Here is a 20,745-nt window from a genome sequence, read left to right on the forward strand (position 1 = left end):
GCTGGGAGTGGAATTGCTAGGTCCTAAGGTGTTTGTATGTTCAGATTTAGTAGATAAGCCAGTTTTCCAGAGTGGTTGTAAGTATTTATACTCACACTTGATGTATGAGAGTTCCAGTTGCTCCACCTCCTCACCAATACTTTGTCTTTTTCATTTTAGCTATTCCAGTGGATATGTACTGAATGTGGTTTAATTTATATTTCCTTGATGATAATGAACCTGAGCAACTTTTAATATGATTATTAGTAATTTGTATTGATATATCCTTTTTTTGTGAATTGTCTGTGCAAGTTTTTTGCCCATTTTTCTATCATTTGACTCTCTTTTTGTTACTGTTTCATAGAAGTTCTTTATATAATCTGGATATGGGACCTCTGTTGAAATATGTATGGTAAATATTTTCTCTTCTGTGGGTTGCCTTTTCATTCCTGTAATGGAGTCTTTTGATGAACAAATACTCCTAATATTTTTAAAGTCCAATTTATTATTTTTTCTTTTATGGTTTGCACTTTTTTGTCCAGTTTAAGAAATCTTTGCCTACTCTAAGTTGACAAAGCTGTTCTATGCTTTCCTCTAATATATTTAAATTTGTAATTCATCTGACTTGACATTCATATACTACATGATCTAGAGATCAAGACACATACTTGCCATGTGGATATCCTATTAACCCAGCATCATTTTACTTGGTTTTTAACTTGTTTAAAATATGTCCATACATGGGGAGGGGAAAAGGGTAAGCTGTGACGAAGTGAGAGAGTGGCATTGACATATATACACTACCAAATGTCAAATAGATAGCTAGTGGGAAGCAGCTGCATAGCACAGGGAGACCAGCTCGGTGCCTTGTGACCATCTAGACGGGTGGGATAGGGAGGGTGGGAGGGAGACGCAAGAGGCAGGGGATATGGGGCTATATGTATACGTATAGCTGATTCACTTTGTTATACAGCAGCAACTAACACAACAATGTAAAGCAATTATACTCTAATAAAGATGTTAAAAAATAAAAATTAAAACGAAACAAAACAAAAAATAAAAAAATAAAATATGTCCATAAAATTTAGTTTCACTGAAATATTTTTTATATTTTCCTGGAGAGAATTACTAATGATTCTTGAAAAAATTTAAACCTATGGTGATGTAAAATTTATAATATAATCAACAGATTTATTTAACACATAAATTGAGATATTTCTTAAAGGTTCTTCTGTTTAATTAGACTCTAGTTTGTAACCCCAGCATACTTATTTATTCAACACCAGAGTGATTCATAATGCACAAAGCACAATAATTAAAAATAAATAAATTATTCTCACTTTTTCATTAGAATTCAATTCAACACATGTTTATTATTTGTCTGCTAGAATTTGGGACAGTTGAGAATATGGTTGAAGTTTTGAGCTCCATTTTTATGTCATTTAGGTTTTAAGCCATATAATAAAGTTGTCAAACATCTGTCAGTAATAAACCATTTTTCTTTAGTATTCAAAATTATATTAATAAAGAGAAGTACAAGGTGAGAAGTTTTATTACTATTAAGATGACCTTACACCGCTATACCAAGTTTTCCACTAGTAATGACACACATCTTTTAAAAAGTAAAAATAGAAAATATACAAGTTTCATTTATATATTTGGAATGCCTATGACTGCTTCTTCTTTGATGTCATTTCTGCTCAGTTTTTTTTTTTCTCTTTTTATTATTCTAGGTTGTACTGGTCAGTGGACATCTGGACAGCTGGGATGTTGGGCAGGGTGCGATGGATGATGGTGGAGGAGCCTTTATATCATGGGAAGCGCTCTCGCTTATTAAAGATCTTGGTAAGTATTTAGTAAGTCGTTAACCAACGTGTGAGAGTGTCAGTGGTGACATGTTTAACTCAATACACAGAATGCTCAACAGATTGGTTATTATGCCATGTTTAAAGATCCTCCGGAGGTCTGTATGTTTTTTGTCAGTTGATTCCCAGAAAAAAAACTAATTTGTCCCCTTAAAGAAAGAAATTCTTATTCAAGTGTCCACCAGACAGCCAAAGGATCAAATACGATCAGCCACGGGGGAAAATGAACAAGCAAATAAAACTGTAGCAAATGCAACCACATCAGCTAGAGATTGTGTAAGGAAACCATAACCAAGTGGAAAGAAAAATCAGCAGCTCCCCCACTTCCTTTTCCTTGTTTGTCTTTAAAGACATCATCAGGCTGTTAGGATAGCTTTACTGCAGTCGTCTTTCCATGATAGAAGTCAAGGAGCCAAAGTAGGCCTGAAGGAATGGTGCTTTTGGCCACAATAAGGAATCTAGGATGAAAAATTGGACCTTCCAGGTTAACCTAGACATGGGACAGGCATCAAAAGGAAAGACTAATTGTGAAAACAGTTTATTTTGATGACCCTATTTACAAACAAAAACCATACATTTCTTCTTTGTCTGCTGGTCAAAAGGTGGATTTTGAGCGGGGTTAGAAATAATGAAACAGTCTGAAATGAGACTTCCGTGTCTGAATCAAACCAGTGGTGGTTTTGAAAATGCCTCATCAGCAGAACGTTTTATATTGTAACTGTGGAGTAACCTTGGTTTCAGATGTAGTAAAGATCAGAACATGCCTTTTGGTGAAGGTGTTCCATTGCTTACTTAAGTACACATGTGTTTAAATTCATGCATTTCCTCTGGCTTTTAATGAACCCTTCTAATCCTAAATCAGCCCATTAAATAATTGTTCATCTTAACTAGACTACTGACATTGTCTTGGTCGAGGCAAATACTTAGTGTATCATTTTGCTTTATGTCTTACTTGTGTTTTAAAAATGGAGAAATGGGAAGGTGATTGTGCATGTTTTTAACTTCTGAAGAGGCCGGTGTCTCTCATCCTTGGCATTATTGACACTTGGGGCCAGATAATTCTTTGTTGTGAGGTGGGTCCCGTACATTGTAGAATGTTTAGCTGCATCCCTGGCCTCTACCTACTAGATGCCAGTAACACCTTTCTCCCCCAGCCCCTAAGCTCTGACAACCAAAAATGTCTCCAGACATTGCCAAATGTCTCCGACGGGTTGTGGGCGGAAAGGGTGGCACGTAAAGTTGACCCACTAAAAGAAGCTATTAAAAATTTTCTAGGAGACCTGAATACAGGGTCGTTTTTTAAAAAATGAAACAAACTAATTGGAAAACTTACATTGTATATACTTATACTTTTAGCATCATTACCATACTGAGCAGCTACTATGTGAAAGCATTTTGTAAAAGTTGGGCTTACAGAGAGGTTTAAAGTATGTCCTCTGTTCTTAAGACCCTTAGAACATAGTTGAAGACATACATATGCACCTACACACATAGTTATCAATAAAGATATAATGTCAAGTCTGCTTTTAGAATTGGGTAAGGTTTGAGAGAGAGAAATTGCCCAGCAAATAAAATCGAAAAACACTCATTCCTTCAGAGGAGATCTGGGAGACTCCATATGTGAATGCTCTCCTCCTCTAACCTTAAAAAAAATATTCCCTTGGCTATCTGTTCTCTCTGTCCTTAACTTCATTCCAGAATGAAGTGGGTTCTAGAGACGAGGCAGGCAAATATCCAGCAGTTTCCTCTTTACCGGGCACAGATATTTATTTTAGAAGTTAATTTTATTCCCAGGTGTTCCAACCAGCTTGACAGGAGGCAGAGTGGAGTGTAAAAAGAGACCTGGACCCACCTCAATTAGATTTTTAGGTCCCTCTGTGCCACAAACTACATTTTTGGCCTCGGGCAGGTCATCTGAACTCTCTGGACTTCGTTTTCTTCACCTCTGTTCAACTGTTAGCTTCCAGAGTATTTTTATCTACTCTAGATTGGCATAAAAATTGTGTCTCCTCTACGCTTTGAATCTTACTTCTTTAGTACTCAGCATGGGACCCTAAATCACTGTTAATTGAGTTGAATTCAATTGCATGAATAAATGTCAAACACCATGCAAAGGTGAATTGAGTATCTTTCTCCAGCTCTGAAAGTATACTGACTTCAGTTGCCTTTGATAACTAGTAATCAGTCTCGTTCAATTCAGGACTTAACTCTCCTATAGATTTCTGAACACCTATGTAAACACATGAATTCAACTCTAAAATAAAGACTAATATTTCTTTTGAGTAGGTGTTAAGAGGCAGCATGGCATACTGTTAAAAAAACACTCTGGAGCCAGAGTGCGTGGGTCTATCTCATAAGGTAGCTCTGAAAATTAAATAATCTATTCACATAATATACTTAAAACAGTGCCTAACCCAACCCAGATACACAATAAATTTTAACTTTTATTATTTAATAAGCATGATCTGACAGTACCATATTTTTTTAAACCCCACACCAGCTTTGCCTCCTAACTTAATATGTTAATTGTACTGATGTAACTCTAGGGCCAGCTGCTATTGTATCCCTAAATATCCTTTCCCTTTACTATTTAAGTCACCATCTCTTGTATGATGGAAATCCACTGACCCCTTCACCATTTTCCACTTTCATACTAAATTTTCAAGAGTCTAAATTTCTCCTGGCCACTTCCTGCTTAAGTTGAAGGCCTAGAATCCGTGCTATACCTCACATCCTGTGATTGCACCCACGGAGTCTTACTCTTTAATTTTAAAATTAAAATTAGATTGTGGATTTCTGTTTGTAGCTTGTGTATGTCTTTTAATATGAAGAACTATGCCTAACGTGTCACATATGCCTTCTAGATGAAAATTAACGGTAGACTTGAATAAGAAATAGCACTTTGGGCTAGAGGCCAAGAAATGGGTTCATAATTATATTACTTAATTACATTGACCCCGAACTGTTTAGTTGGTAAAATATGAAAGCTCTATGGGCAATCTCTTTTTCCAAGAAAAGTGAGATTCCTTCTGGCTGCTACTCCTTGGACAATATGTCATGCAGAATGCATGTCAAAGTCCCTCAGTGGGGCTTGTTAATTTGAAGTGTTGGTCCAGTGGAACTTTCTGATATTTAGAAATATTGTTCGAAGATTCATCCTTCATGTCTCTTCTCCTTTATTCACTTCTTTCACTACTTTTATAGATTCACTCTTTTTTTTGCCCAAGCCATCAGCTAAAACCATATTCAGTTAATCTAACAGAAGAGATATTTGTGCTTTGCAAATATAACCAGTCATTCCTGAGTAACTGTCAACAGAAGGCTATTTGCTGTGAAATGCCATTGAATACTTTTTTGTGTTTGTGGTTTACTGGACTTGAAAGTGTTTATTTGAAATGTCATTTCCTGGAATGTTCTGGTGTCAGTGGACAAAGCCAATGGCCAAAGATCTTATGCTTCAAAATGTTCATTTGGCACTTGAATAATAAACCACCATCCATCCCCAAATTCTTCCAACTTTACCATTTTCCATGAAGTTAGAATTTTAAGTTTTCAGGCCTAAACAAACGGGAAAAGTAATTAACAGTACTACCTGGTTGTTGAAATGTTGGATATGTGTGAAACATCTTTTTAGAGAAATTTAAACGTGAGCATCTTGACTGTGATTTTTATACAGCTTTAAGTCTGTGTGTTAGAAAAATATTTTATTTATATATTTCTTCACTCATTCACTCAACAAATATTTACTGTGTACTGATTGCATGTCAGTTGCCAGATACCTTGTAACAAAGAGGAATGAGACTGGTCCTTGAAGTCTTAGAAGTAGGAGAGACATTTAATTCAAAAATTGCAATGAAATTGTTGTAAGCTCTTTAATTGAAATATGTGCAAATTACTCCAGGTAATTGAAATATGTGCAACTTACTTCGGGCACCTGGTAAAGGGAGAGACCAGCATGGCTTGGCTGGGTCAGGGCGCCTTCACAAAAGTGATATTTGAGCTTTCTTTTATAAAGATAAATAGAATTTCCTGAAGCAAAAGGGGCACAATGAAGAATTCCCAGCAGATTATAGAGCTTCCAGTCCTGTGTATCATTAAAAATGAGGAGAAAACTGTTGACAGTAACAGTCATGGGATTGGGGGGGAAGAGAGTGTTTGCGGAATTGCAGGAGATACTCTTTTTACCTGATATATATTAGATTTTTGTGTAGTAAGCATGTGTTACTTCAGTAATTAAGAAAAAACTCTCAAAAGCAAAAAACAAAAAAAAAAAAATTCTTGGTCTTGCCATCACCATAAACACTCTGTTAACAGGAACTACAGAACTACAGAGGTAGGAAGTAGGAAGAGTCGTGCAGGAGTCACCAATGCCCAGAAGTACACCAGGCAATACAACCAAATGCGTGCTAAGGCTTTGGTGTAGTTAGAGCTTTATGTAGCCATTTCTAATGCACTGGGTTCCCTGTCAGAGGTGGGGATCCATCCAGGAAGAGGGTTTTCTTCTCCGAGGCCCTGGTCAAGCCTCCCTTGGAAATGTCTCAGGAAGTCCAATCCAGAATAACTGAGTGAGGGAAATGAAAAACTTCTAAGAAATAGAAACTTAACGGATAGAGCTAGAGATAGAGCATGAAGCCAACTTGGGACTAGCCCAGATCTAGAAAGGAGGTTCCATTAGAAAGGACCTCCTCTTATGGTCAAATAAGTTTGGGAAACTCTCTCTTGGTAATTTTTTTTTTTTAACATCTTTATTGGAGTATAATTGCTTTACAATGGTGTGTTAGTTTCTGCTTTATAGCAAAGTGAATCAGTTATACATATGTTCCCATATCTCTTCCCTCTTGCATCTCCCTCCCTCCCACCCTCCCTTTCCCACCCCTCTAGGTGGTCACAAACCACCTAACTGATCTCCCTGTGCTATGCGGCTGCTTCCCACTAGCTATCTATTTTACGTTTGGTAGTGTATATATGTCCATGCCACTCTCTCACTTTGTCCCAGCTTCCCCTTCCCCCTCCCCATATCCTCAAGTCCATGCTCTAGTAGGTCTGTGTCTTTATTCCCATCTTACCCCTAGGTACTTCATGACCTTTTTTTTTCTTTCTTAGATTCCATATATATGTGTTAGCATACGGTATTTGTTTTTCTCTTTCTGACTTCACTTCACTCTGTATGACAGACTCTAGGTCCATCCACCTCACTACAAATAACTCAATTTCGTTTCTTTTTATGGCTGAGTAATATTCCATTGTATATATGTGCCACATCTTCTTTATCCATTCATCTGTTGATGGACACTTAGGTTGCTTCCATGTCCTGGTAATTTCTTTATTCATCAAAAAACATTTGTTGGGAAAGTGATTCCATGACTCAAGTGTGCTTTGGGAAACATTGCTCTGGGGCATTACTGGTGTTGGCAGAATTGAGGAGGAATCCAAGAATGCTTGCTGAGGTATACTTCATGGAACTGAGTACAAATGGCCTTGGATTTATTTTCATTCTAGATTTTCTAGGCTGTCTTTGGGCTCTTGCGATTGCCAGAATAGTGACAAGATAGAGCCATGTAATGGTTCCTTAACTGGCATGGTGGAGATTATTCTTATATTATAAGAATATTCCTGAAGAGCATCTGTACCCACCTAAGTGCAAACTTTACCCAACAAATAACTTCATTTCTGCACTATCTAAGCCTATTTTATTAAGATAAATGTAGTATTATTGGAAATGTTTAACATATACTAAAGGCTCTCTCTGCCAGGTTTTTCTGTGGGCCCCCAATGCACTAGAATTTGGTAGGATTTATTTTTTCTAGAAGGACTTTTGATCTTAAAACATTCCACAAACTCTTCCCTGCTCCCTTTTTGGATGCACTTCCTCCACAATTATTTTGTGAACACAAGAAGGGAGTCTTACATCCCCGGGAAAGGTTTCCTATTAAAATCACCTCAATACATTTAGGAAATAATATGTCCGCTTCTGGAACTGTCCAAGAAATTAACTTGTTTCAAGTCTTAGAAAAAAATGTTTTCTCCAACATTAAATTTTATTTTTATTAATTTGAATTTTAATTTGTAGATGGTTGTTTGCCTTTTTTTTCCTGAACAAATTTTGGTCTTGACTCTTTATAATTATATTTAGTGATGCAAATACCTAGAACAATGGAAGAATTAGAAACTAAGAATTTGCTTGCTTTTTCTCTTTTTTTCTAACTCCTAAAAGTAGGTTTATAGTCAGGGGGCATTTTTAGCTCCTTCTCATGGTCTTTAGAGGATGATCTTCTCATTTTTTATTTAAATATGTTATTTCCTCTAGTGGCAAGGTAGGTAGTGTCTGGCTTTACCTTAAGACCTGTGGCAGATACATATTTTTTCAGCTGGGAATTGCTGAGACCTTTTCTTGAGGTTTGAACACATTGTAAGTCTCACTAAAACACTTTGCATCTTTATATCTCATTCAGCTAACATAGACATTTCCAGTGGTGTGTGTAAAAAGACAAACTGTGTGTAGATTGTTCTTCCAAATATGTCATGAGATAAAGTAAGGCTTGTTACAAATGAATCACTTAGAATGTGTTCTACCTTTTAGTTTGGACGTGGTAGGGGAGATTCTGTAGTCCTTTCAAAGCCTTAAACTACATGAATATTGCTGTTATTATTTTATCATGTAGTTAAAATATACCATTTCTGTGTCAAAGGAGACAAGACCCAGGCCCAGTGGCATTCAGCCTTGCGATTCATTCCTTCCTGTCTGACAGAATCTGGAGAGGTGGCGGATGAATGTTGCCAGAGGAAGGGCCTCAGGGTCCCCTCTGTCCATAGCGTGCTCAGCTTCCTCCCCGACATCTGCTTTGATTTGGCCCGTATGCCTTAGAAAGTTAAGAAATGTGGTGTTGGTAAAGGAAAAGGAAGCCTTAAAAGTTGCTACTACTGGGCTTCCCTGGTGGCGCAGTGGTTGAGAGTCCGCCTGCCGATGCTGGCGACACGGGTTCATGCCCCAGGCCGGGAAGATCCCACAGGCCGTGGAGCGGCTGGGCCCGTGAGCCATGGCCGCTGAGCCTGCGTGTCCGGAGCCTGTGCTCCACAACGGGAGAGGCCACAGCAGTGAGAGGCCCGCGTACCGCAAAAAAAAAAAAAAAAAAAAAAAAGTTGCTACTAATTATCCTGGAGAAGAATGGCTATGTAAAGACTTAATAATGGTATCCATAGTGCCCCAATGGATTTCTTTCCACTCAAGGATGGGATCCATATAAGTCCAGAGCAGGGCTGCCTCGAAAATGTAGGCTACCTCATTAGAGCTGTATCATCACAGTACTGTGCAACTTGGCTCACAAGATCTCCTATTTCAATAATAAATATTGAACGCCTGCTTCATGTCCAGCTAATAAAATGGGTAAGACGCAGATCATTCCATCAAAGAGCTCACAGTCAGGCATCAATAGCTTCACATGGGTGGGAAGCAGGAGAAGAAAGCACACGATTAGAGCTCATGAAGGTACATAATTTGAGGAGTGGAGGATGTTTTCGTAAACCTAGAGCCATAGGTGAATGAGGAGTGGTGAGAATTTAGCAGATGAGGGTCAGTTTGTAAAGGGCATTGGACACGAAGCTGAACTTCAGAGCTGGTGCTATAGGCAGTAGGAGCCGTTGAAGATTTTAAGCATGAGATTGACTTCTTCTAAAGATACTGGCTAGGCTATCCGTTTAACTTGTAAGGAAGTGGGATGAATAGAATGGAGACACAGGAAAGTGGAGTGGGGAGATTCCAGCTGTACAGAGCCTGAAGAACCACAGTTTTGGAGTTACTAAGCAAATTTTATTTGCCATGTGGCTGACAAGCCAGCTAAATATACCAAAGAGGAAGTGACGGGGTTTCCAAGGATGCTGTGTTCTTCGCCTACACACTTCGCTGCATCATGCTAATGCTGCCTTTTGCAAGAGCTGTGGTCTGCTCAGCTTAGAATAAATTCTGTTCCAGTAAATGTGCCGAAAAGCAAAGGTCTGCAAACAAAAAAACAAGAAAATATATTGTGAACATCTGACTGGAACTTTATGGTTAACTGGATTTTTTAAATGGTCCTGGGAGATAAGGATTTAGTTTAGTTCATTTTTAGGCACCACCAGCCCTGTGAACATCCCCGAAAGCAAGCTCTAGAAATGGAGAGTTTCTACTGGATGTGTGACGGAAATGATAAGCTAAATAAAGTATTAAATGAAGTTGACTATTGTCACATTACTTATTTGTAATCCTGCTAATGCCATCCTCATATTGGAGAAATCATCAGTGATGAACTCAGCCCATGTTCTTGCTTGACACCAGCATCTCCAGATTGTACCATGTGACTCAGATCTCACGGACTTTTTAACCAATGAACTCCTACTTCCTTAACCCCTAAATAACTCAAAACCTGTAGGCAAACGAGAGGTAGCATGGATAGTAGAATAGCATACACTCCATGTTAGAGTATCTTGGGTTCAAATCCTTCTATGCTACTTAGTATTATGTTGTACAAACTATTTAACCTTTTAAATCTCAGTTTCCTCTTCCTTACAATGGCAACAATTTATCTTGAATTGTTATAGGATGATTTGAAATAATTTAGGCAGTGTCTGGTCCCCACTAGATCATCAGTAATAATAACTCTTATTATTAGGTGTTAATTGCCAAAACAACAAGGGTGAATATTCCAGCAGGGGGTATAATCTCAGGATCGACCTTGTCTCTCAAGGCTTGATGTCTGTATCTCTTTGCACAGTTGGGCTTGGTCAAGGCCATCCCTAAAGCAGAGAAGCCTTCATAATAAAAGAACGGTAGCTGGTTCTGATGAGCCAGACTCAAGAACCATCACCCCCGTATAGCCACCATTCAAGAGTATATATAGGGACTTCCCTGGTGGCGCATTGGTTAAGAATCCGCCTGCCAATGCAGGGGACACGGGTCCCATCGCTGGTCCGGGAAGATCCCACATGCCATGGAGCAACAAAGCCTGTGAGCCACAACTACTGAGCTCACGTGCCACAACTACTGAAGCCCACGCGCCTAGAGCCCGTGCTCTACAACAAGAGAAGCCACCGCAATGAGAAGCCCGTGCACCGCAATGAAGAGTAGCCCCCGCCCGCCGCAACTAAAGAAGGCCCGCGTGCAGCAACAAAGACCCAACGCAGCCAAAAATAAGTAAATAAATAAATAAATTTATATATTAAAAAAAGAGTATATATAAGGCTGATTCTCTCCTCATTGCTGTAGAGAAGGGCAGTTAATAGATGCTTCAAAAATGTGACGTGGAATTAAAGTAACACTCACAAGATATGGGGATGGAGAGATCTTCATCTTTTTCGTCCCCTTTTCTCTCTCTGCCAGTGTCCTTAACCTAGTAATGCTGTATTTACAAAGACTTATAATATCCCTAAAGAAAAAAATAGTGAAAACAGGAAATAGCTGTTGAGGGCAACATAATTTACTACAAAGTAAATTGTTTGAAATATAGAAAAAAATCAAGGCAGAGAAAACAAAGAATCAAATCTAGTACTTACTCTTAACATTTTACCCTGGTAACTGAGCTCTCAAGAAGTCTTTTCTGTTTTTTAATATAGTCAAAACCCCACAATTTCCAGGCATTCCCAGAGGATCCCCATGCATAGAAAACTGAGCACAATGACCACTGATGCTTGCATTATTGTTCTTTCTCTGTAATAATGGCATTTTTTAAAAGAAATACATTTAAAATATAATTGAAAGTATTCCGAGTTATTGCCTTGGTTAATGTGTATAGGAAAATATAAGTCAGGAAGTGTTTCAAAGGCTGTATTTCTGTTCACGTCACCATAGACCATGTATCCACTTAGCCATCCCATAGTCACTTGTTTCAAGCAGCACATTAGAACAAGGGAAGATGTTATGAAGTGCTTTCTACTGGAATTACTTTTTTGTGAAAGATATAAGTGTGAGTTCATCTTTTATAGTTGAATAATTTTAGATGAAATCATTTGAATGTCATTTTTAGCCACAAATGAGGAATTAGAGGAATTTTCAAATTATTACCTTTCTAGAACTTTACGTTGTTACAAAAAACAGTGATTAAACTTATAAAGTAGGGATTTTTTTTTTTTTTTTTTTTTTTTTTTTTGCGGTACGCGGGCCTCTCACTGTTGTGGCCTCTCCCGTTGCGGAGCACAGGCTCCGGACGCGCAGGCTCAGCGGCCATGGCTCACGGGCCCAGCCGCCCCGCGGCATGTAGGATCCTCCCAGATCAGGGCACGAACCCGTGTCCCCTGCATCGGTAGGCGGGCTCTCAACCACTGCACCACCAGGGAAGCCCTAAAGTAGGGATTTTTGATAATAATGCAAAACATATATCAAAAGAACACCTTATGTTTTCACTTAATATAATAAGACATTAATTAAACAATATATCAGCAAACATTAACTGAACATCTGGGAGAAAAGAGAAGAGAGCCAATATATATGGAATATCTCCTATGCACCAGTTACTTCACATGACCTTTTTTAATCCTCAAAAGAGCCCTCTGAGGTATATCTTGTTATGTCTGGCAGGTCACTGGACCTATCTGAGCCTTAGTTCCTTACCAGTAAAATAGATGACAATATGTTTGCAGGACTGTTACATGAATCAAATACAATGTAAGCAAATGCATATCTATCAGACAAAGATGCAAAGATGAAAAATCCGTGACACAGATGTTGAAGAAAACTGTAGTGGCAATGCTGCCACTGATGGTTACCATCTCACTGACCTAGAATTCAAATGGAGCACTTTGGTGGAGAAGTGATTTGGGAGGTAGGGATACAAGGTAACCTTAAAGTGGTTAGAGTAAGAAAAAACTTCAGTAAAGTCCTACAACGTTTTATAACAGCATCATTTTACTAATTACAAATGTGTAATATTTCTTTCTTTTTTTTTTTTTTTTAAGAATCAACAGTAGCAGTAAATAGTCTTGCTTTAGGACTTAAATGAAGGAGGACCAAAAAAAAAAAAAAAAATGATTTCTCACCCAGGTCTTCTTAGAATGGTGTGAAGATGAAAAGAGATGCTTCCTGACTTTAGGATGAAATAATAACAGCATTTAGCATTCTAGAGCACGCTGTTCCAAGCTCCGAGCTACATGCTGGATATGCAGTTCTCAGAGTCTGGAAGGTAGAAATTACTATTATTCCTTTTACAGATGAGGGGCCTAAGGCTGATGCTACTTACAAGTTACAAAAGTAGAAAATCTTTTATTTCTTCTTCTTAATGTTTCTCTTCAATTTTTTTCTTTGCCCCCCCTTTTTTAAAAATAATTCAAATATTTGGAAGCAGACATAGAATAATAAACACTAACAATCGTCCACCCAAATCTCATAAATGTTAACAATGTCAAATATTTGTTAACAGTCCTTAGTTTAAAAGAAGTTAAAAATTACCAATACAGCTGAAACCTGTTTTGTACCTCTCCACAATCTATCCCCTTCTCCCCTTGCAGTTGTAACCGTGTTCTGATTGTTGTAACATTGTTCTGTAAGGGTATTTATCCAAAAGCAGTATTATATCATTTTTGTGATTTTGAATTTACATAGATGGTATTATTCTCTTCCATGTGTGGGCTTATTGTGTTTTATTTATTTCTTCTGTCTTCTTCAGGTGAATTTCTTATTTTCTAACATTTACATTTAAGGCCATACATCTCTTACTAAGCAGTGGCTTAGCTACTTTCCACAAGTTTTGAAATAGTGTCTTAATGGCCATCCAATCTAAACATGTTAGGATTTTCATTATGATTCTTCTTTGACTCTTTAATTATTATAGCTTTCTTTAAGTTTCCAAAAATATTAGTTACTGAGTTCCAGTTTTGCTGCGTAGTAGTTGTTAAACATGGTTTATGTAATACTGATTCTTTGGTATTTGTTGAGACAAAATTTTGGTTTATTACTTGGTCAGTTTTTTTAAAATGTGTTCTTATGACTTGCAAAGAATATGTAGCCTCGTTTTCTGGGAATAGCATTCTACATATTCTTTCATTAGAGAAAATGTATTAATTGTGCTGTTTAAAACTACTATATCATTACTAGTTTCTTTATCTGGTTGCTCTATCGGTTTTTGAGAGCAGTATATTAAAATCTCCCACTAAGATTGTGATTTTATAAATTTCTTCTTGAATTTCTATCAGCTTAATTAGCTTTGTATAATTTGAAGCTTCGTTGCTTTACCTGGTTGAGTCTAAACACCTTCTTTATCCTTAATGTTTTTTCCCTGTAAGTCTATTTTATCTTATATTAGTACTGTATCATAACTACCTCTCTTTTGGTTACTCTTTTTCTATTCCTTTACTTCCAACTAATCTAGGTCATTGTGTTTTAGTTGATTCTGTTGTAAACAGCGTATAGTTAGATTTTTAAATATTCAATCTCACAATATCAGTTAATGGATATGTTTGTTCTGCTTCTCTTTATTGTGGTTACCTATATTTTAGTAACCTTCTAACTTTTTTCTATTAAAGCTGCCTTTTTTGTTTCTTTTTTCTCCTTTTCTTTTTTTTTGCTTTCTGTTGGATTCATTGTTTTTTCTTACACTCTCTTCCTATTTTTCCCTCCACCATTTGGAAATTTATTCATTATCTTCCTATTCTTTTAGTGGTTATTGTTGAAATGTCACATGTATATATATATATATTTATTTATTTATTTTGCGTTACGCGGGCCTCTCACTGTTGCGGCCTCTCCCGTTGCGGAGCACAGGCTCCGGACACACAGGCTCAGCAGCCATGGCTCACGGGCCCAGCCGCTCCGCGGCATGTGGAATCTTCCCGGACCGGGGCACGAACCCGTGTCCCCTGCATCGGCAGGCGGACTCTCAACCACTGCGCCACCAGGGGAGCCCTCACATGTATATTTGTTTTAATTAAATAATACAGCAATCATAAGTTGCTCCAGTGTATGCACTCCCATCATGTGTATCATGTATATTCTTGGTGACTAGTGTTTGAGTTATGCCTTGTTTCCAAACCCTCCCCAGATTTATTATTTGGTTATTATTATTTTTTTGGTTTTTTCACTTACTGGCTATATTCCTGTTTAAGTGTGCTATGCCTCAGTTTCTTCATATGGATAATGGGGTTACAATAGCATCTACCTATAGGTTTATTATGATAATTAAATGAGTTCAGTTTCTGGCACATAATAACTTCTCAGTGAATTTTAGCTGTTATTATTATTTATAGTCAGTATAAGTAATATTAGATTGCTACCATTTTTACTGACATTTTTTATTCTCTATTATTCCTTTCTTCTGCTTCAGTTATCTTCTTCCTAAAGGGGACCCCATGGTAGTTCTTTTTCCTTTTTTTCATCTAGTGAAACTGAACTTCTCTACCCATTAAACACTAACTCTTCCTTCTCCACTTCCCTCAACTCCTGGCAACCATTCTACTTTCTGTCTCTTCCACTGAGTTTTTAACTTAAACTACATATGGGTTAAGTCATAGCTTGTCCGTTTTTGTCCTGCGAGAGTCGGGTATGGAGGTGCCGGCCCAGCAAATCCGCTCTCCTTGGGCCTGATCTCTCTGCATCTCTGAGATCTTACACCAGCCTCCCAGTTACTTTCTCAGCTTGGGGTTTTGAAAACCCCAGGTTACTGCAGTGTCAGCTTTTACTTTCCGTTCTAGCTTAAATTCCCTTATTGCTTCTGGGATCTGAGGATTTCTGTGTCTTTCTCTTTCTTTTTTTCTCTTTCCCTCCCTCCCTTTTTTTTCCCTCCCATCCTTCTCTCCCTCTTTCTCTCTCCCTCCCTTTCTCTTTTTGTGAGTTAATGCTATGCATTAAACAATAGTTTTTTAAATGCATACCTTCTAAGCACTTAATACATATTTATATGAGAAAGGGTCCCTTTGGCATCACCTTGAGCAGCCAGAAGTCCTTTAGTCCTTTTCTAAGAAAGCAAAACTCCTTTCATTCAGCCTGGTGCTTGGCATTTGGAAAAAAGAAGAACTGGAAGATCAGGATGGTGACCTGTTTATGGCATTTATTATCATGGAATAGTGAGAAAGGGACGAGGAGGAAAACATGGACGGCCAAGGCCTATAGTCCCCAATCATTTTACCATCCAGCTTCCTTTGTGTTTTCATCTTTATTTTCATGCTTTGCAAGGTTTTGAAGAAAAAAAAAAAAACCTGTTAACTAATAATGATTTATTTTCAAATTTTGTTAATCACGAAACTTTATAACAACCATACTTTTATCATGAGATGACCAGTGTTACTATTATCAAGTTGATATTCTTCCAGCCAAGAGCAAAGAAATTAAATTGTCAATTTAATTTTGACAATTAACCATTTCACAGAGGGAACCATTTCACATATAAAGGTATAATTTCACATATAAAGGGAACCATTTCACATATAAAGGTGTAATTTTTCCTCTGTGTTTTTTAGAAATTGGCTTACAGACCCTCTCTCAATCCTAGGTTTGTGGCAACGCTGGCATAAAGGTACTGGTTAGAGCCCTAGAAAGAGAAAAGTCATTCTTGCCTACCCGCTTCTCTCTCAAGGTTTAGCTACTACTGGCTGGTCCCGAAACTGCCTCTGCAGTCACTGCTAATCCCCTCCTTCACCCAGTTCACAGCATCTACAGAGGTTGGAGATGCAGCTCCTAAGTGGTCTAAGCACAGGTGTATATTAGTTTTCAGAGGATGTTATTTGGACTAGCAGGAAGATTATCACACAAAATCATCTCATTGCCACCCTTGAAAAAATGACCCCAACTTTCATATCAGATTATAAAGTCCTGGGCCATTGAAGCAAGTGTGTTCTTATCAGTGATTCTGCCAGCTTTCGTAAATGCAACTTACGTAATCAGCCCTCACTTAAAGATTTTCACTGTGGGTTTTTGTCTATTTATTCTTTCAGAATAGTGCCTTAGAAAAATCTATACTGATTTTTCCTGGCAATTATTAAGCAGGTCTCCTGCATCCCCCATCTCCCAACCCCCAACGACCATCACTGAAGAAGAAACAAATCCCTAATTCCAAATCTAAGCCACTCATGACATTCACAGCCGAGCTTACGCAGAAGCTGGCCTGTCCCTGAAGGACAGTGGGTGAAACACTAGTCACTGGAGAGCCTGAGGAGACAGTGGGAAGGTGAATCAGGAAGCCACCAGGAGCAGCAGCCATTTCTCTGTTGCTTTCTGTACTTAGAGCATATTTTTAAAATGGACTTGCTAGAGGGATAAACAATACAGTTCTATTATCCAAATTTTTATTTATTTATGTATTTATTTATGTATTTATTTATGTATTTATTTTTGGCTGTGTTGGGTCTTCGTTTCTGTGCGAGGGCTTTCTCTAGTTGCGGCAAGCGGGGGCCACTCTTCATCGCGGTGCGCGGGCCTCTCACTATCGCGGCCTCTCTTGCTGCGGAGCACAGGCTCCAGACGCGCAGGCTCAGTAGTTGTGGCTCACGGGCCCAGTTGCTCCGCGGCATGTGGGATCTTCCCGGACCAGGGCTCGAACCCGTGTCCCCTGCATTGGCGGGCGGATTCTCAACCACTGCGCCACCAGGGAAGCCCTATCCAAACTTTTGAATCACACTTCTGGCCTTGTAATTTACCTGATTTGCTTCTATGTGCCGTTCTTTATTTCATAGTGAAAAAGGTCATTCAGTGAGGGATAGGTATACTAGTGAGGACACTTAAGCCTATACATTTAAATCTGGGGAATATGGATAAAGAGAATGAAATGGAGAGTGATGTTGGTCGCTGTTGGTCAGTGGCCTGGAAGGAGTCGGTGTAGGTCCCTGAGCGGGCACAGGTAGGAGTCATGTGGGAAGTGGGAACATGTGCGTCCTCCAAGCCCCTCCATGGGGGCTGCTGCCTGCTGTGTATCTTCAAGGGTATTTTATGCGACATCTACTGCAGGTCCCTAAATCTGCCATACTATTTCACCTCTCCTCCTTCACCCCATCTCCAATATGTTATGTGTACCCCATGTTTCCACTGTAAGACTTGAGCTCCTTAAGCATGCCTTTTCATCTTTGCATGTTCCGCCCCCAACAGAAGATAATATCAATAATAGTGTCTGGGGCTTCCCTGGTGGCGCAGTGGTTGAGAGTCCGCCTTCTGATGCAGGGGACACGGGTTCGTGCCCCGGTCCGGGAGGATCCCACATGCCGCGGAGCGGCTGGGCCCATGAGCCATGGCCGCTGAGCCTGTGCGTCCGGAGCCTGTACTCCGCAACGGGAGAGGCCACAGCAGTGAGAGGCCCATGTACCACAGGAAAAAAAATAATAATAATAATAGTGTCTGTCAGATTTAGCAGAACTGACCCCACTCCAATACTTTGGGCCAGGAAAGTGAGAAGTTCAGAGGAAAGGTTGCTTGGGGAGTAGAGGAGTCAATCCACAGAGGCCCTGGGTCTCTTTCAGAAACACAAGACTGGCAAGGAAGCCAACTATGGCTAAAGGGGAAAGAAAGAAGAGAGAAAGAAGCCAGAGGTGCAACCCAGTAAAAATGTAGCCTGGCCTGGGAGGCCCCACAGCGTGAAGGAATGAGTTTGGGGTACATATCGTGAAGTCAGGTGGGAAGGCCACATCCGCATCTGTTTGATCTGGGCGCCATCATTACACTGTCTCTGGATTTTAGCCTTTTGTTTATCAGTTGGTCTTTGTTTAATCGTTTAATCATTTTTCTTTTGTCCTTCCTAATATTAACTTAGAAAACTTCTTTTAACGTGGGCCACGTTCAGTCCTTTTTGCTCTACACATGTTTAAAGTGACCTTTATTTCCCCTTATGGAAGAAGATAGATTTTATTGAATAATTTTTTCAAGTGGTGAGATTAGTTGTGGTCACGGTGGCAGATTCTTCGTAATTCTCCAAGTGCTATAAAAAGTAATGACATGAAGTGAATTCCCATGATGGGAGTTGTCCTGTCATTGTGAATTGCTGTGATCATCTCTGAAGTAATATTTCTTTGCACACTGTCTGTCAGCAACTATGTAGAGTTTGTTTTAGATTCAGAAATGTGCGAGATGAGTTGATCTACATCCAAGAGATTCAGACCTTTTGTTGTTGTTGTTTTTGGCCCTGGTTGCTGTTCGCTAGTTCAGTCGCGGGGTAGTTTTGTTATGTTTAGCTGTCCTGAAATTTCATGTTCAGATGCAGTTTTTACATACTCTTTTTTTCCCCTTCATTGACTGAAAGATGGCTAGAGAAGAGAAATAATCTTTTATCTTTCCTCAGTGATATTAACTTCATTACATTCACTTTGTAAAATAAATCTTATACCTCCTACTCTACATAAGTCCCGTTTCTAAAATTTTGTTATATATATTACTTAAGACTGATCAGCATTTGCCCCTTTCTGCTGCATACACATCCAGGGTTTTTGTTTTCTTTTCAAATCTTTCAGACTGGGAAAAAATGTACTATTTGTGAGCGGATGATTTAATTTCAGTAAATGCCTTTTTATTTCTCTTTCCCCGTAATTTACTGCTTGAAACCGTGAGAAACATCCAAGTACAGATGCTGCTTTCCAGCTTTGATGAAACCTTGGTTGTTGACCTCACAAACTTGGGAAGATTTATCTCATGTGACTCAGTGGTGGAAGTAGTAATATTAGCATTTGAAGTCTTATAAGACATCACAAGGAAAGGGAAACGTTGGTCATTCTGCTTCTTGTTAAGAACAGCTAGCAATTCAAAAAGCAGTTACTTGCTAAGGGGGGGAGATAAAAATGATCAAACAGAAATGCCTCCTCCTTCAGTTAAATATGAACTGAGGATGCTGCATAGTGGTAATAAAATCAAAGTCTTAGAAGATTTCCCTTGATGAGTGTGTGTATATGTGCTTATTTTTATTTGGTCTTCAAAAATGGATTTTCTTATGTATTTATTCTCTTTGAGGGAAATACATCTAGATCAAAATAGTTTGTTTGCACATTCCTTGGTTTATATAGGAGCCTATTTAAGATGTCATGTTTTCCCTGGCTGTGCTGAGACGAAGACAAGATTATCTGCTGTGTGAATTCCACCTGCGAGAGACAGACCCTCGCTGTGCTCCCCGCGCGACGACTCCTCTCTGCGGCCAGGCGGCAGAGGTGATTCCTGTCATTGGTCCCTGTGTGCCCTGCATACAGAAGGCAGGCCCTCCGCAGGCCCTAGTTCTGAGGCACTAAATGAAAACTGCCACGGTGGCCATTGAATAACTTGTTTGTGAGGAAGCACTTTCAAGAGGAAATGATTCTGAAGAAAGAAATGTGCGTGACCAGTTTTATAGGATGTGCCTGGTGAAGCATGTCTTACTGTCAAAAGCATGTGCAGCAGAAGAGACAAGAAATGAGCATGTGAGCTGGATTTCCGCAGACCCCACCACCCCTGGACAGTGGGTCCTGGGAGGAAAGGAATAGTGAGCCTCAGCGTCTCCGTGTGGAACCACCCAGACTCCCTCCTTCTGGTTTAAGGAATTCCAGGGGGTCTCAACTGTGCCAGAAAAAATAATAAGACATTTTCCTGTTTGTTCTTTGTGACCTTGGTGTTCTGTCTCCCATTGGACCTTTAGCCGGAAGTAGGACCCCCATAGCTTTGAAAATCAAAAGATCATAGTTGCTAGAGCTGGAAGGGGATCTTCATCCAGTGGAACAATCTGATTGTTCACGGGAAGCCCAGAGAGAATGTGGCTTGTGCCATGACCCAGACCATGGTTTGTGTCCCAAGCCAGGTTTTCTGACTCGTGGCCCTGGGTGGGCTGTAGTATACCCACCAGCTGAATCCCATTGCTCTCCAAGACACATCTTCTACTTTGCAGATGGGCCACTGTGTCCTCCACAAACCCTCCTCGCTCCCACCCCTGCACCTTTGCTGACACCATGTGCCCTGCTCAGCCTGCCCTTCTCTTCCAGCTCATCTAGTCAAACTCACCACATC

At 39.3% G+C, this 20,745-nt stretch overlaps 1 protein-coding gene across 2 annotated transcripts in view; it reads left to right on the forward strand.

Moving 5' to 3' along the window:
- The window catches only part of CPQ (carboxypeptidase Q), a 458,231-nt gene that overhangs the window by 295,153 nt on the left and 142,333 nt on the right, over nucleotides 1-20,745 (forward strand). For both annotated transcript variants that reach the window (XM_073794606.1, XM_019925094.3), the window contains exon 5: nucleotides 1,713-1,824. In XM_073794606.1, the coding sequence (XP_073650707.1) occupies nucleotides 1,713-1,824 (112 nt within the window). The remainder of the gene's footprint in view (nucleotides 1-1,712; nucleotides 1,825-20,745) is intronic.

The sequence above is a fragment of the Tursiops truncatus genome, chromosome 17 (genome assembly GCF_011762595.2).
Source record: "Tursiops truncatus isolate mTurTru1 chromosome 17, mTurTru1.mat.Y, whole genome shotgun sequence".
In the NCBI taxonomy this organism is placed as follows: Eukaryota; Metazoa; Chordata; class Mammalia; order Artiodactyla; family Delphinidae; genus Tursiops; species Tursiops truncatus.